General features: G+C 39.1%; 1 protein-coding gene across 3 annotated transcripts in view; it reads right to left on the bottom strand.

The window, feature by feature from the left end:
- LOC124280029 (hypoxia-inducible factor 3-alpha-like) overlaps nucleotides 1-18268 on the bottom strand; it is a 158727-nt gene that overhangs the window by 26936 nt on the left and 113523 nt on the right. For 2 of the 3 annotated variants that reach the window (XM_046715907.1, XM_046715909.1), the window contains 3 exons: nucleotides 1647-1786; nucleotides 624-726; nucleotides 283-395 (listed from right to left, as the gene is read on the bottom strand). In XM_046715907.1, coding sequence (XP_046571863.1) covers nucleotides 283-395; nucleotides 624-726; nucleotides 1647-1786 — 356 coding nt within the window. Of the gene's footprint in view, nucleotides 1-282; nucleotides 396-623; nucleotides 727-1646; nucleotides 1787-8771; nucleotides 8935-18268 lie in introns of those variants that run through there. The other variant, XM_046715910.1, reaches the window with a different exon arrangement.

Here is an 18268-nt window from a genome sequence, read left to right as displayed (position 1 = left end):
GGGTGTAAACACGTATCAAATGTCAGGGAGATTTGTGTGACAGTGTGTCTTGTGTTAATGTGTATTGGATGTCAGGGAGATGTGTGCTTCTTGTGTTAATGTGTATTAGATGTCAGGGAGATGTGTGTGACTGTGTATCTTGGGTGTAAACACTTATCAAATGTCAGGCAGATTTGTGTGACAGTGTGTCTTGTGTTAATGTGTATTGGATGTCAGGGAGATGTGTGTGATTATTGCTATATGTCACAAAACCTTCATGCAAACACACAAAAAGAAACATACCATGTAGCCTGTCTGACGACTCCTCTCATCATTCCTAGAGAATTGAAACTTCATCCGTAAAAGGAAAGAGCATTTCTGTTCTGATTGGAGAATGTTCTGGACGTTTGCAGAGGCTGAATTGTCAGGAAAAAGAAAAAGTTAACATGATTCTTTACATACAATATATTTTAAGACTTCTCACTGGATAATCAGTACTACACATGCTTGTGCATCTACAGGTACACTACTTCAAAATTCAAAGCATAGTTTGTGTCCGAAACAGATTTTGAATTCTCAGTTTTTAATACGAATGTCTAGAAGGTGAAATATATACTACATATCAAAATGTATGTCTTTCTTACCATCAGCTGTTTTGTTGGATACAGAGACCTTAAACTGCTTCGACAGCTCTGTCATATCCTCAGGGTGGATGATATGGATCACAGATGTTCCCAAGAGGTTTTCCTGAAGAATACAAACGTATCTTAAGAATAGTATGTTTACTGTTGCAAAAGAATTCACTCTAGACTAAAGCCATCCATACATCATCATCATCATCATCCTGTATATACAAAAAAATGGGTGGTGGGGTAGCCCACTCGTTAAAGTGTTCATGTTTGTCTCGCCAAAGACCCAGGTTCGATTCCCCACATGTATACAATGTGTGAAGCCAATTTCTGGTGTCCCCTGCTGTGATACTGTTGGAATATTGCTAAAAGCAGAGTAAAGCCAAATTCACTCACTCACTCATTATAGTAATAATTATCATCATCATCGCTACTATGGCAGTACAAAATGCAAGGAATGAGGCCCTGTGTACTGCATACAAATCACAAATCAGGTAAAGTTGAGCAATGCTGGTTGCAAGGGGCTTTGCCTCTGTTTACTAAGCAGTGAATGGGTACCTGGTAGGATGGGAATGTGAGGGGACTCTGTTTACTAAGCAGTGAATGGGTACCTGGTAGGATGGGAATGTGAGGGGACTGAGGCTTGGTTTGTGTGCTCCCCAGGCAGCAGTAAATGTCAGTTCACAGTCATCCAACAACTCGGGTAATAACACCACAGTACCATTAGCAGTCACTGGTAAATGGAATTTGACAATGAATCAATCTTCTTATTCCTAACATATGTTAAACTTTACGTTAAGCTGCTAAACAAACACTGAATCTTGAAATATTAATTTGATTTAACACTCACCTGTTTGAGACCCAGGTGTTGCTCTACAGTGTCTTATACACACTCACCTGTTTGAGACCCAGGTGTTGCTCTACAGTGTCTTATACACACTCACCTGTTTGAGACCCAGGTGTTGCTCTACAGTGTCTTATACACACTCACCTGTTTGAGACCCAGGTGTTGCTCTACAGTGTCTTATACACACTCACCTGTTTTAGACCCAGGTGTTGCTCTACAGTGTCAGACACATACAGGATTATACCATTCTTCTTGACAAACATGACAAAGCCTTGCAGTGTTTCCAACATCAACTGCCCTTCTGACACCTGGGGCTGGGAAGCATGGACTCCTGCAAAAGATATCACTTATTTTTCACCAATTTGGAGGACAAGTTTGATCGTAAGTGTAAAACTTTGATGATCAATTCAAATGAAACTCAACTATCTCTGTACTCTGATTTAAAACCTCTGATTAACCAATCAGAATTGAGTGATTTTAAAATTCATTGTAGGATTATATTATTCCACTGCACACAACTAAGAAAATTTAATATTCTGAAGAAAACAAGTAAGGATCAGGAATTGTATGGGGATATTTTTCATAGTGAGTGAGTGAGCTATTATTTAACGTCACATCGGCAATATTTCAGCCATATCGTGACGAGATTTTCATAGTGAAGTCTCACCACTGATCAAGTTGCACATAATTCTCTTCCCACAGAGGCTGCTTGTCATATCTTCCTACAAACATCTCTTCTAATATGGCCATATTTCCCGGTTCTCATAAAATCCCCTATCGGGCAAAAAATCGCAACACAAATTATCTCCCTTCTTTCTATCCAATCATCGACTTGACTAATACAAGCAAATGTGGGGCCACAAATATCACTCCTCTGCCGGGTATTTGTGTTGATGTGACACACAAGACATTTAATGGCTAGCTTGTCAGTTGTCAACGAGGGCGATGGAGACTCCATTGATCAGCCATTACATGACTGAGTTCTGTCTAGAAGAAATGTTTGCAGAATGTGCAGGGGAAGAGGTTCTAGTTCTCCCGAAGCATACGGAAATTACCGAGGCCTTGCGAATGATCACTTTTAAAACAACGTTGCTGATTGCACAATTAAATCTGATTGTAACTAATCACAAATCCTGAACACTCGCACCATGAAAGGGACGTATAAGAACAGAGGTTCGTAGGAAGATATGACAAGTAACCTCTGTGGGAAGAGAATGGTTTCACATATATATCTGAAAAAATAGGCCTGTTTCCCCACCGTGTGCGAAATACGCATTATGTCAGAAAACGCAGCTTAAATCCCCAAATCATCACCACTTTTCTAACTCTTTTCATTCAGTAAACATGTACTTGCACTAAAAGGTACAAAATGATGCCAAGAGACAATTATGTCCAGTGGACTTGGACGTTGGAGGCAATAACGGTTAATAGAGTGATGGTGGCGCCATAACAGTCCAAAAACAATACAAATGACTCTCATAAATCACAGTTCAAGGGAGCGAGACAAATTATTCATCGATGAACAGGGACTTATACAGTAGCAAGGAGCCACTGTCAGCGAAGTCGTGATGCTGTATGTGTCGATAAGGTCATCACCTGGAGACACAAAGCTCAAGCCTTCATGCCAAATCACTAGAGGACACACAAAATGAAGTTTTCTGTCTGGAAATTCTGCTACAGGATTTGTGTTATCAGGAATCAGAGGGTAATAAATAAAGAATGACCCACCTGGGAATGAGGGTATGTAATAAGTCATACAGTTATTCTAATTAAGCAATTTACTTGAAAAAACATATCACCTCCCCTGACAATAGCATACCAGACTACCCCACACAAGAGTGTAACAATTCAGCAATGATTTTTAAAAATATTCATGAACCTTCTCAGACAAGAGGCTTGTTGAAAGATGTATGGGGTTATCATTATGACAGTGTGTTACCTAACAGTAGATCTGTGAAGATCCAGGTTAGAATTGATCTTCAGTAACCCATGCTTGTCGTTAGAGGCAACTAACGGGATCGGGTGGTCAGGCTCGCTGACTTGGTTGACACATGTCATTGTATCCAAAATGACAAGACTGCTGTTGATCACTGGATTGTCTGGTCCAGACTCGATTATTTACAGACCGCCACCATATAGCTGGAATATTGCTGAGTCCAGCGTTAAACAACGAACAAAACAAAACCTAACAGTACAGCAGGACAAACTTCAACTTTTGGTTAACACTTTGTGTCATCACTGATTTCCGGTGATCATTTCAAATAAATGTCATCACTAATTTGACCTATACACACAATGGTATCAGTTTGAGCAGCTAACTGAGACTGAATGTTTTCTGACTGTGACAGTATATATATGAATCAATGAAGTATGAGTTTTACAAGTTTGTTTCTTGTTTAATGCTGCACTCAGAAATATTCTCGCCATAGGGCGACAGTCTGTAAATAATCAAATCTGGACTAGACAACCCAGTGATCAACATCATGAGCATCAATCTACGCAATTGGGAACCGATGACATGTGTCAACCAAATCAGCGAACCTGACCACCCGATCCCGTTAGTTGCCTCTTACGACAAGCATGGGCTACTGAAGATCAATTCTAACCTGGATCTTCACGGGTCTATGAGCTCCTACCCATAATAAGGGACATTTGTGGGCATCAATTTCTGTAACATGAGGAACATGACGTATGCACCCTGCAGTTTTCTCCATACTGAATGTTACAATATTGAAACAAAATAGTTCATGGAGTCAACATGTCACATGGTGATGTATATGTCCATGTCCACGTAAAGGATGCTGAGATTAAAAATGACCCCAAAGTTGGGTAACATTTACTCAAAGTTTTTGAAAGTAAACTTATTTAGCATATTTGACTTTGCATTGTATCTCAGACCCAGGTGGGGATTCAGGTATAGAATATATTCTCCGTTCAAGATATCAGGTGGTGTCAGTATTCATAGGGGACACAGGTGGCCCTGTTGTTGAAGACACCACAATTTGTTGCACATAGTCGTGTCCTTGTGCACACACTCAATTATGTGTCTGGACTTGTCAATGTCATATCCATGCAAGTCTCCAGGCTTGTCATAGCTAGTTGACCAATATGTGGATCAGATGGTCCAAGTCTCCAGGCTTGTCATAGTTAGTTGACCAATATGTGGATCAGATGGTACAAGTCTCCAGGCTTGTCATAGCTAGTTGACCAATATGTTAATCAGATGGTCCAAGTCTCCAGGCTTGTCATAGCTAGTTGACCAATATGTGGATCAGATGGTCCAAGTCTCCAGGCTTGTCATAGCTAGTTGACCATATGTGGATCAGATGATCCAAGTCTCCAGGATTGTCATAGCTAGTTGACCAATATGTGGATCAGATGATCCAAGTCTCCAGGATTGTCATAGCTAGTTGACCAATATGTGGATCAGATGGTCCAAGTCTCCAGGCTTGTCATAGCTAGTTGACCAATATGTGGATCAGATGATCCAAGTCTCCAGGCTTGTCATAGCTAGTTGACCAATATGTGGATCAGATGGTCCAAGTCTCCAGGCTTGTCATAGCTAGTTGACCAATATGTTAATCAGATGGTCCAAGTCTCCAGGCTTGTCATAGCTAGTTGACCAATATGTTAATCAGATGGTCCAAGTCTCCAGGCTTGTCATAGCTAGTTGACCAATATGTTAATCAGATGGTCCAAGTCTCCAGGCTTGTCATAGCTAGTTGACCAATATGTGGATCAGATGGTCCAAGTCTCCAGGCTTGTCATAGTTAGTTGACCAATATGTGGATCAGATGGTCCAAGTCTCCAGGCTTGTCATAGCTAGTTGACCAATATGTTAATCAGATGGTCCAAGTCTCCAGGCTTGTCATAGTTAGTTGACCAATATGTTAATCAGATGATCCAAGTCTCCAGGCTTGACCAATATGTTAATCAGATGATCCAAGTCTAGATTGTCATAGTTAGTTGACCAATATGTGGATCAGATGGTCCAAGTCTCCAGGATTGTCATAGCTAGTTGACCAATATGTTAATCAGATGGTCCAAGTCTCCAGGCTTGTCATAGCTAGTTGACCAATATGTGGATCAGATGGTCCAAGTCTCCAGGATTGTCATAGTTAGTTGACCAATATGTGGATCAGATGATCCAAGTCTCCAGGCTTGTCATAGCTAGTTGACCAATATGTGGATCAGATGGTCCAAGTCTCCAGGCGTGTCATAGTTAGTTTAACCATATGTGGATCAGATGATCCAAGTCTCCAGGATTGTCATAGCTAGTTGACCAATATGTGGATCAGATGATCCAAGTCTCCAGGCTTGTCATAGCTAGTTGACCAATATGTGGATCAGATGGTCCAAGTCTCCAGGCTTGTCATAGCTAGTTGACCAATATGTGGATCAGATGGTCCAAGTCTCCAGGATTGTCATAGTTAGTTTAACCATATGTGGATCAGATGATCCAAGTCTCCAGGATTGTCATAGCTAGTTGACCAATATGTGGATCAGATGATCCAAGTCTCCAGGCTTGTCATAGCTAGTTGACCAATATGTGGATCAGATGGTCCAAGTCTCCAGGCTTGTCATATAGCTAGTTGACCAATATGTGGATCAGATGGTCCAAGTCTCCAGGCTTGTCATAGCTAGTTGACCAATATGTGGATCAGATGGTCCAAGTCTCCAGGCTTGTCATAGCTAGTTGACCAATATGTTAAGTCAGATGGTCCAAGTCTCCAGGCTTGTCATAGCTAGTTGACCAATATGTTCATCAGATGGTCCAAGTCTCCAGGCTTGTCATAGCTAGTTGACCAATATGTGGATCAGATGGTCCAAGTCTCCAGGCTTGTCATAGCTAGTTGATGAATATGTGGATCAGATGGTCCACGTCTCCAGGCTTGTCATAGTTAGTTGACCAATATGTGGATCGGATGGTCCACATCTCCGGGCTTGTCATAGCTAGTTGACCAATATGTGGATCAGATGGTCCAAGTCTTCAGGCTTGTCATAGCTAGTTGACCAATATGTGGATCAGATGGTCCAAATCTCAAATTTCAAAACATCCTGACATTATGAATTTTTAAAAGACAAACTATTTATAAAAAACAACTATTTATAAAAGACAACAAAAATATCAACTTTGAACACCATGACATAGCATGGGATATCAACATTTGAATAATAGCATTTTCTTTCTGCATAAACTTGCTTTCTCCCATTTGAAATCTGATCTACCTACCATGAAATCAGCACCAGGAAATGTCAAACAAGGTATAATTAAAATAAGGTCAAGGTAAACTTACAAAAGCTGTAAAGATTTCAGGTGTTGTAAACAAGATAGAATGATAAATTCAAATAAGCAGTGTGATGGTTTCACTTTGCTAAAACATGTCTACTGTTACAATATAACATTTTCACAGTTGATAAGCAGTGTCTAGCATACAATTAAAAGAACAGTTTGAACACAGTTGAAGAAACATATGACATGGATTGACAAGAATTGATACTATAATTGTGTAGCTTGATGCACATGATATAAATCACTGGATTGTCTGGTCCAGACTCGATTATCTATAGACTGCTGTCATATAGATGGAATATTGTTGTGTTCTGTGTTAAACAACAAACAAACAAAATCCCAAATCATACAAAGGCACCATTCCACTACCAGACTCGTCTGTAGCAAGTTCCGAAAGAAATATCATACAATTTGGGAGTTATACTCCAGAAACGAGCAATAACCTCATTTTCAACAAAGTCCAACCGCCATCATGAAAACAAAGATATGAACCAAAAAATTGGAAATCATCAGTATCCTGTTCTTTATACTTAAAAATACAAACTTCAAGACTGTTTGACAAAATTATGACAAAAACATCTCTGTCTTGACATGTGCTGACTGTACAGAAACAAAACCCTGTCATGTCTTAACAGGGTTTTACCAACCTAGCTGGTCATAAGGGAGTCCTTTGACAACTGCCTGAATTACAACTGCAACAAATTGATTTTACTTCCAGGAACATTCCAAAGACTATCCTGGATCTCCAGGCAGACCCATTTCAGTGTACCACCATGCTGCATGAGATGGCTTTTGGTATCATGAGTTAGATTGGTTGGTTATTGCTTAACACTGCACTCAGCAATATTCCAGCTATATGGCGGTGGTTTGTAAATAATCAAATCTGGACCAGTGAAAATCCAGTGATCAACAGCATAAGCATTGATCTATGGAACTGGGATATGATGACATGTGTCAACAAAGTCAGTGAGCCTGACCACCTGATTCAGTTAGTTGCCTCTTCCAACGAGCATGGGTTGATGAAGACCAATTCTAGCCCAGAATTTCATAGTACTTAAGCAATCATAACTCCTACATTTCAACACTGATTCCAATAGTAACAGCACTAAAATTCTTTTGTTAGACAGGGCCATATTGAGCTGGGGTGTTTGTTAATCCTTTAGGATTACACAGTCTTAACAAAGGCATGGCATTAACATTTTGTGGAATAGGAACAGTTGCGCTACGGAAATTGTAACATCGCTTTGTTAGACAGGCCCTGCACAACTTCTTCTACGACCAGTCTCTGATTGCATGTTACAGGGGGGCATGTGTCCTTGTTCCAGGCTCAATCTGAGATAATTAGAGTGCATTTCGCTGTAGCCTTCCATCACTGGGCATGTAATGACTGGGTTTTGAACAATGGTGATACAGATTTCTAGCAGCAGGAACTCATGAGCATGTAGTGTTGTATAACAAGACTTCAAGAACTGTAATCTGCAGCAGGACCCAGTCACCAACATGCTACCTCACAGATGATAAAACAGATACTGTCAAAACCAGAGGTAAATGTTTTGTTTCTAAAAAGAATTAGATTCCGATAAGGCAGCATGTACTGACAACGAACTGTGCCGTCGTTATAAAAGACAATCTGCGTCACAATCCTACCCAGAATCCCATGCAGCCAGGCAAGCCGGTCATCAGTGCCTGGAGTCAAGGCCAGACAATCCAGTGATCAACATCATGAGCATTGAACTATGCAACTGGGATACAATGACATGTGTCAACCAAGTCAGCAAGCCTGACCACCTGATCCCATTAGTCTCCTCTTACGACAAGCATTGGTTGCTGAAGACCAATTCTAACCTGGATGTTCTTCACTGGTTGTCATGTGATGATCTAACACATCCTATTCAACATATTGCATATGTTTTTTTATCTGCATTACACATTTAGATAGACATAGGTCAATGGTCAACTTTAATTGGTAAAATATACCAAACAATGATAATTATTTCCATTTATGTATTTATCCTTTGCTCACATCGGATGCCTGGCTCCACTTGTCTTTGTAAGCTCTATGGAGAGATAGCGATCCAGACACTTTGATGCATAAAGATATTGTCTTGCACCTCATTATCTCAGCTGCAGTGGGTGATATGTATAATTAGGAAAGCAATGTGTAAAGTGTGCTGAAAGCTTCAGGCCAGTCGGTACTGATTTCAGAATATGATGTTTGTTCACACACAAGAAAAACGGAAGAGTCATGTGATGTGCAAATCAGCCTGTTGCTGTTGCGCAATGCTGAGTCATCACATTGTGCAATCCTGCACGATTTAACAGGCTACACATCCGTAGTCTTCACGATTGCATAATACAGTTTGTCCACACAAAACTTTGTTGAACTTGGACTCACTGTAACAGGCTCTCGTGATGAAATTTGTCACTTGTCAAAATGTATTTAATCAAGACCCCCAAAAAACATCACAATGAAAAATCATCTAAAACATGGACAACTTTTGTCATTCAACTTTGAATGAAAGTAAACATTGATCAATCGTTCTGGTTATGAATAATTCTGATTTTTCTGAAGCAGCTGAATTCATATTTGTTGTTCAGTTCTCTTGTTTTCAAACAAACAAGAATGTGCAACAAGAAACTTCAGACAACCAAACTGGCAAAAACTCTTTTTCTCCCTTAATGAAATCTCGAACCTAATACAATTACAAGTTCGGCAATGTCATATTTTGCTCTAACATGATGCAAGATGAAGCCATCCTCGTCATTCATGCTGCATGCTGGGAAGTGCTGGCAGAACATCATTGGGGCCGGATTTGTTTGATGTTTTATTCACATGTATTTGTGGGTTTGAATGATGATTGTTTGATCTGCCCTGTCTACCTGTGAAGTATCACACTTGGTCTTCCCTCAGTTATCAATTTTGATCCTGTACTGAATATGAAATAACACATTCAACAAAGTTCAGATATTGCTTTGTATAGCTGGACATGTTAATGTGATGAAAACACAGTTGGAAAGTTATCAGTGAATAATGCCCCAAAGTTCATTAACAAATGGGAACTTTGTTCATGTTTTACAATATTTCCCAAGTCAGCAATATCTGGGTTCAACCTGGGCAGTTGACTGATAATCAATTCTCGGCTTGGCAAACAAGTGGCTCGTAGCATGAACAGAATCCCACACACTCAGGGTATGATAACACACTATCATCCTATGATAACACAGCATCAAGGTATGATAACACAGAATTTGGGTAAGATAACACATGATCAGTATATGACAACACAAAATAAGGGTATGATAACACAGAATAAGGGTAAGATAACACATGATCAGTGTATGATAACACACCACTGAGGTAAGATAAAACATCATCAGGGTATGGTAACACAAAATAAGGGTATAATAACAGAAAATAAGGGTATGATAACACAGAATAAGGGTATGATAACAGAATAAGGGTAAGATAAAGGTCAGGGTATGACAAAGAATAAGGTGTGATAACACACCATCAGGGTATGATAAACACATGATCCAGGATATGATAACACATGATCAGGGTATGACAACACAGAATAAAGATATGATAACCACCATCAGGGTATGATAACACATGATCAAGTAATGATAACACCATCACACTATGATAACACACAACATGAGTATGATAACACACCAAAAGAATATGATGACACAATTTCAAGGTAGGACTGACTGCTGACTGAGTTTGGTTTTACGCCGCTTTTAGCAATATTCCAGCAACATCACGGCGGGGTACACCAGAAATGGGCTTCACAGATTTTACCCATGTGGGGATTCGAACCCGGGTCTTCGGCGTGACGAGCCAACGCTTTAACCACTAGGCTACCCCACCGCCCTTCAAGGTAGGATAATACAATCAAAACCCATAACCAGTGACACAGTCTGATCATCTGTTTTAGTCGGCACGAACAAAACATTTGAGACACTGTGGTGTGTTCTGTCACTAAATACCTACTGGGTAAAACATGACAGCTTTGTATTATATGGGATATTTCAGTGTTTCAGTTGCAGTATTTGTAGCTAAAAACTCCGTAACTTTCATGTTTAATACTAGTGTTAAGACAAGAACTGCTTGACTTTCAATTTTAATTCAGAACACCACATACATCTGAATCCATATTTCATGTATCAACCATGGTTTACTTGTGGCAAATCCAACCAACTACACTTCCCTAATTTCAAATACAAAACCTAAACTAAATTTACAATTCTAAAGCAAGTCAAGATTTCAAAAAAGATTCTACGTGCTTGTTTCTATTATACAACAAAAAGAAAACCTTAAAATATTTTCCTTTCAGAGACTCCAAAGCTTCACTTAATATGGATGTAATTTCAACTTTTTGACACAACCACTGGCTTAAGAACGTGTAATGTACTCGTAATGCATCTATCATGTTGGACATAATCACCCCAGAATTAATGGCCATAGAGAAGGTGCTTCATCACCTCATCACCACATCCATGGAGCCAGGAGTCAGTCGTGTACACTTTCACGCCACGATATCCAACACAGCAGCAGTCTCGTACACAGGCTAAAGAGGAATGAAATCCAAATCAACACTGAAAACCTTAACACTTGTGCTTGAATCAATCAGTTAATAACCCAGTATGGCTCTATTTCACCACACCAAGTCTTTGAACTATTTTCGGCATGCAGTTTAAATTTATCAATATTGAGGAACTGTTCCTGTGGAACCCTGGGAGGATTATCAAGACTGTTGAGTACCACAAGATGATCAGAGTTGCAGGAACGTCTTCCAGAATTTACATCCCTGGATAAGGTGATGTAGTTAAAATTCAAATTACTTTTCTCAAGCAATAAAGCTACAGCACAGTGAATTATTGTTGCCTTGTGTTGAGGGAATACCCAATGGGGACTTGAAGGAAATATTGAATTTCACCCGGCAAAGAGTAGGTGAAAATGGGATGTAATTTGTGATAAATAAATTACATGTGGTCGTGCTTTGCGTTGCAATACTGCAGTGAATAACGTCACTGATTTCATACAGTTATCTATTTTTTTAGGATTATTGATACAATAAGCAGTCTTTTAGTTATTAATGTTGACACATCTTCATAAAAACTTCCTTCACTATTTTTTGGCATTTATGGAATTATACATGAACTTTAGGGATTTTCACAGTGTGCACATTGGTTTATGTGTGTAAACCTCCATGAACTTAAAAAAATATTGAAGTAAGTTCTTTGCCAATTTTGTGAAAACTCCTTTAATGCTGATAGGGAGACAAGGCTTCAAAAATACAATGTTTATTCCCAATGCAGGATATTTACCATCCCAAAACGCACTTGCGTGATAACCTCATAAAATGTTCTTTCTGCTATCCCTTTCTCATCAGTGATAAACTGTCGTCCCAGTCAGAAAGAAGCATTTATATTCTGTGGTGGACTATTGGTTAAAGTGGTTGCTTATCACACCAAGTACTAGGCTCCATTCTCTGACACATTTCTTCCCTTATTTCAATCATATAATTCCAAACATAATTGGAGTGGTGGGGTAGCCTATTGGTTAAAGTTTTCTTTTATTGACCCGGGTTCAATTCCCCACCGGGTTATATATGGAGCCCATTTCTGGTGACCCCAACCATATATATTCCTGGAATATTGATACAAGTGGCATCAAAACTATAGTCACTCACTCACTCTAAATGTAGTATTCAAATCCCACAATGCCCTCTTAAACCAGCCACATGTAATTACATATATCTAGCAAAAGCAAAAAATATAGCAAGACAGAATTAAAAATTAAAGACACAAACATAATAATCAATACCTACTGCTTTTTTGGGTACTCAATATTCGGCTTATCTACGGTAATGTATGGTACATGAATGAGTAAATGTTAGTCAATGATGCACACTAATCACTCCCCGGATGATAAGGCTTATTTATCACTAACAACCACGAAGCCATGATAAGCAAATGAGATTGATATCAAGGATCAAACACAGCCCTAATGAGGACCATGTGCTATTCCTTAAGTTATTATGCCATGCTCATAAAGATATCTAACAGAAAGTAACAGCCCTGTATCAGGTACCTCCTATACCTGTATCTCTGAGTAGCATGATGCTTTGTTAAGGAATATGAGGCACTCAGAGAAACTATGCAAAACAACCTGCATTGTACAGGATTACGTTAATCATATTTTTTCCATGAAAAGTTGATATGAAAAATAGCTTTGACCCAATTAGGGTTCCTATAAATGTTATAAATACATGACAAAAAATCTTTCTGAGAACTACCCAAGGCAGTTTGTTGGACACTAAAACACCGATATCTATTCTCAGAGGCTTTGAACTGAATTAACCGAGAAGGTCCTGGTTAGAATATTGATCTTCAGTAACCCATGCTTGTCGTAAGAGGCGACTAACGGGATCTGGTGGTCAGGCTCACTGACTTGGTTGACACGTCATCGGTTCCCAATTGCGCAGATCGATGCTCATGCTGTTGATCACTGGATTGTCTGGTCCAGACTCGATTATTTACAGACTGTCGCCATATAGCTGGAATATCGCTGAGTGCAGCATAAAACTAAACTCACTCACTCACTCACTTGAACTGAATTATCTAACAATATTTGTGTTAGGAATCAGTGCTTCGAGCACCTCAGCGAGTGTGAACTTGAAAAACAATGCCTTTGAAAAACTCATGTGGGCTTTGCTTTGACTAATGATTTTTTTTGCCCTCCTGCCTTTAGTTTTTCTGAGGGCAAAAATCTGTAAAACAAAATATAAAATTGTTCTGACCTTAAGTCATGTAATAAATCCTTTGGATTATTACATTGTCAAAGTGATCTCAACATTCACTGGTATCAAAAGTCATTCTGATTTACCCACATTGCTGAGGTGACTTAAAATAAACTCACTCACCCTGATTTACCCTTTTCTAAAGTTTTTATTCTAAAGACAGATAATCCATGAAACATCCAACAACAATCAACAAATGTATGGAATTATACGCAGATAATAATCCTGGCAGTAAACAACCCTGACATCAATAAACACTTGAAGTCAGGTCACACCAGTAAACAAAGTCTAGCAAATCCACGGAGAAAACTGTAAACATGGATTGACAACATGTCCGCAGTCACGTAGGAGGATGCACAACTCTTGGTAAACAACGTCTGATAAACAAGCCCTCATGCAGGCAATTGATACACGCAGTTAGGCTAAGTGGAGGCATGTACGACTGAAGCAACACAATAACCAAAGGCCGTCACCCATTGCTGTGTAAATAGCCAGCTATTCAGACTGTCTGGTGTACCAAGTTATGTCTGATGGTGTACAAAGGCTGGCGGTAAAACAGTCCACATCACACTCAAGGGTTCGGGATTTCTTCAAGCTATTCTGTGCCATAGTCATAAGTGTATTAAATCTGAAATTATATTGGTCTGTACATCCCATCCCAGACTAACATCTAGTGTCTGAAATGAACATATTTTACAGAAAATAATCATTTCTCAAAAATGTTCATAATATATAATAAAAAGGAGTCTGACAACTTCATTTGATTAAACTGGTAATCTTGACTTGCCACACATTCTAGACTTACATGGGCTGTATTGGTTAGATTTGTTTCAGGAGCTGTATAACAGACTGGGGCTGTCTTTGCCTGTAACATATCATCATCTAATATGTGTTTGTATGTAATTATGTATATATGAACAGAGTTTCAGGTAGTTCATGAACATTAATTTTCATCACAGTCAGCAATATTTCAACTATATCATATAGTGTGAATATGAAGTCACTTTAGGTTAGTAGTGACTGATATTTTTACACAGTCAGCAATATTTTAACCATGTCATATGTGTATATGTGAAGTCACTTTAACTTAGTAGTGACATGTTTAGCACACTCAGCAATATTTCAACCAAGCCACTTTAAGTTTGTAGTGACTGATGTTTTGCACAGTCAGCAATATTTCAACTGTCACACTATGTGTATATGAAGTCACTTTAAGGTAGTAGTGACTGATGTTTTGCACAGTCAGCAATATTTTAACTATGCCATATAGTGTATATGTGAAGTCACTTTAAGGTAGTAGTGACTGATGTTTTTGCACAGTCAGCAATATTTCAACTGTCACACTATGTGTATATACAGTCACTTTAAGTCAGTACTGACAGGATTTTGCAGAGTCAGCAATATTTCAATTATGTCACATTATGTGTATTTGAGGTCACTTTAAGTCAGTTTAACTGAACCAGAATAAGTGAGTGAAGGGGTAGTTAAAACTTGATATTATTTAGAACTTTTCCCCAAATTCTTAAGTTGTGATCTTTAGTCTACTACCATTATACCTCAACATGTGGGTTTCACAAATATGAAGACTATAACTGAAATATTGTACTCAGCAGTTTTAAACTCAAATCACTCACTCACTCTATGGTTTAAATATTGGAGACAGGCCAGAAATATGATCCCTTAGTGCAAACACGTTCAATATCACTATGTTAAGGAATATAAGCTACACCTCCTGTGCTGTTCTATTGCCTGCGGTACCAAGCACCATGCTGGCAATATTTCACTGTGTATTCCCATAGCCAATCTAATTGATTTCTTCTGTGGGCAATACAACTAGAAATTTGGCCTGGAATTACCTAGGGACAGACTATCACGTTATAACATTGGAGTCGACACCCCAAATCTGGGCCGTTTGTTGGAATGGAGCAAATGAATTTTCTTTTTTATTCCTTCTGGCAAAATGAAGACTTATTAAAAAGGATTCCAGAGTGGAGCTCCCACTTTTTGTCTACAAACGATAGATCATATTAAGCTCAGGAAGTACTTAAGATTTACTGACATTTTACCTTGAATTTGGAAATATTTTATTCTGGTTGGTTAATCAGAAGTTTGGTTGTTGCAAGAGGCAACCAGAGTGACTGAGAGAGTGCCACTTTTAGCAATATTCCAGCAATATCATGTAGGGGGCCACCAGAAATGTGCTTCACACATTGTACCCATGTGAGGAATCGCAGTGACGAGCTAACACTTTAACCACTAGGCTACCCTACCGCCCAGAGGCAACCAGAAGGATCAAGTGACTTGGCTGATACATATCATTATATTCGATCGTGTAGGCTGATGCTCATGATGTCAGTCACATGTTTGTCTGGTCCAGATTTGATTATTTAGTGATGGCTGTCCTACAGCTAGAGTATTGCTGAATGTGGTTATAAACACCACCCACCCACTCACTCGCTCACTATTATTATTATTGCGTCCAATAACAATATACCCAGGTATCTCCAGAAAAGATTAATTGCTCTAAGTTTCCTGAAGTTGATTATCTCACTCACTCACTCACACACTCACTCACTCGCTCGCTCACTATTATTATTATTGCATCCAATAACAATATACCCAGGTATCTCCAGAAAAGATTAATTGCTCTCAGTTTCCTGAAGTTGATTATCTGCCAGGAAACAAAGGGCCATAAATCTAGTATGCACTGCATGCACAATCATTATACTTTCCAGAAGCACAACCGTTCTGCAGAGAAGGTAAAGCCATATATATGATTGATGATGTAATGAGGACAACAATAATAGCCTTATAAAGTCTTGTGACAGACACATTTATCCAGGGCTTCTATTGCCTGCCTAGAGTCAGTCTTTCCAGTATCCTCTTAATAATGTTCAAGTCAGTTTCATATTGATACTCAGCGTCGAGGAATTTTACATCAGATTTATTGCAGAGAGGACTCACATCATGTCTGACATTGTTATGGCACCAAGGGAAAGCTTTCCTTCTGGAAATGACAGTGATATTCGCGTTCTATATTTCTCAGAGTCGCAGGAATTCTGCTAATGGTGCTGTACAATCCCTTAGTGCCCCATCATTTGGAGACGTTTACATGGGTCTCCATCAGAAGTGTTATCCTTTTGTGATTTTTGTCAAACTTTCTGTGGTTCTGACAGAGTGAGTGAGTGAGTTTAGTTTTACGTGCCTTTAACAATATTCCAGCAATATCACGGCAAGGGATATCAGATATGGGGTTCACACAATGTACTCATGTAGGGAATCGAACTTGGGCCTTAGGTGTGAATGAACTAACACTTTTACCACTAGGGTACCCCACGATCCCCTGATCTGACAGAACTTGCACAGTTTCTGAAATATTCTGACAACAGAATCAAATGTCTTGATGGCTACTGAACAAAAGACATATTTGAACAAATCTATTTTTTTTAATCTGAATTTAAAAATGACATAAAATGCACTTTATACATTTAAGCTCTTGTTAAGATCTCCAAGATAACTGTAAATCTTGAAAAACAACCAAGAATATTCTTTGCTGTCTTGGTATTTTTTCCTTCTCATCCTCCTGTTAAGTACACTATTATTGTCTGGACCGTTTGGGGAATAACATTCTGATATTCTGTGAGGGGTGAGATGGTCAGAGTGAGTGAGTGAGTATGGTTTTACGCCGCTCTTAGCAATATTCCAGCAATATCACGGCGGGGGACATCAGAAATGGGCTTCACACATTATACACATTGAGGGGAATCGAACCCGGGTCTTTGGCGTGACGAGCGAACGCTTTAACCACTAGGCTACCCCACCGCCCCTGAGATGGTCAGAGGTCAGATGGGGCTGGGATCTTTTTATTAAACATAATAATTACAAAATTAGTTTGTACAGAAAAATAAAGCATTATCTAAAGCAAAGACTGAATATCAGATTTCTAATTAAAATTTAACCCCCCGGCTAATGATAGTAACCTTGTCAGGTCCTTCGTCTTTCAAGATGAGGCACTCCATTTGACTATTTCTGTACTGCTGAACTTCCACATGAGAATAATCTCAGACAAGAAATTTGACATTTGCTGTTCTTGTTGCGCAACTCATGATAGCTTTCTCACAGTTAGGATCAGTTATTATTTCCGTATATTCTATTTTCACAATCTTTACATACAGCCGGAGAAAGTAGACCTTTTTCATTTCTCTGACACAAATGAGGAATGCTGGTTTAATACTACACAAACTGAGGTTCTGGTTGTCAACTGTGTTCTCTCAGATTTGTGGCCACCATGACAATTGTAGACCTGAGAGCAGTTACACAACACCATGGCTGCTTTCCCCGGGATGATGTATGGAGCTGACATGACTCTTGTCATCTCACATTTCCCTGCCATTTGCAATGCAAGAGCTGCGCAGAGCTGCATAATCAGAGGCCATGCAGTCAATGACCTATATACTGCTTGCTCATACATCATCAACGATGCTCTTCCAAAAATGTTGTCCAAAGAAATTATGCTACAAAAACTGGTAAATCTATCTGCTTGATACATAAAATTTATTTTAAGCGGTCCAGAATAGATCGTGATAGCACCCAGCTGAGACAGATATTGAATTTGTAACAAAAACACGAATTTGTGTTTCCAATCATCCAACCATCCAATCATTTCACTTGCATTCTTTCAATCCATCTCTGTCCAAGGGCTGGTTTGCTG

Source organism: Haliotis rubra, unplaced genomic scaffold (genome assembly GCF_003918875.1).
Source record: "Haliotis rubra isolate DU_JTF1 unplaced genomic scaffold, ASM391887v1 Scf26, whole genome shotgun sequence".
NCBI lineage: Eukaryota > Metazoa > Mollusca > Gastropoda > Lepetellida > Haliotidae > Haliotis > Haliotis rubra.
This window is presented reverse-complemented; position numbering and strand designations above follow the sequence as displayed.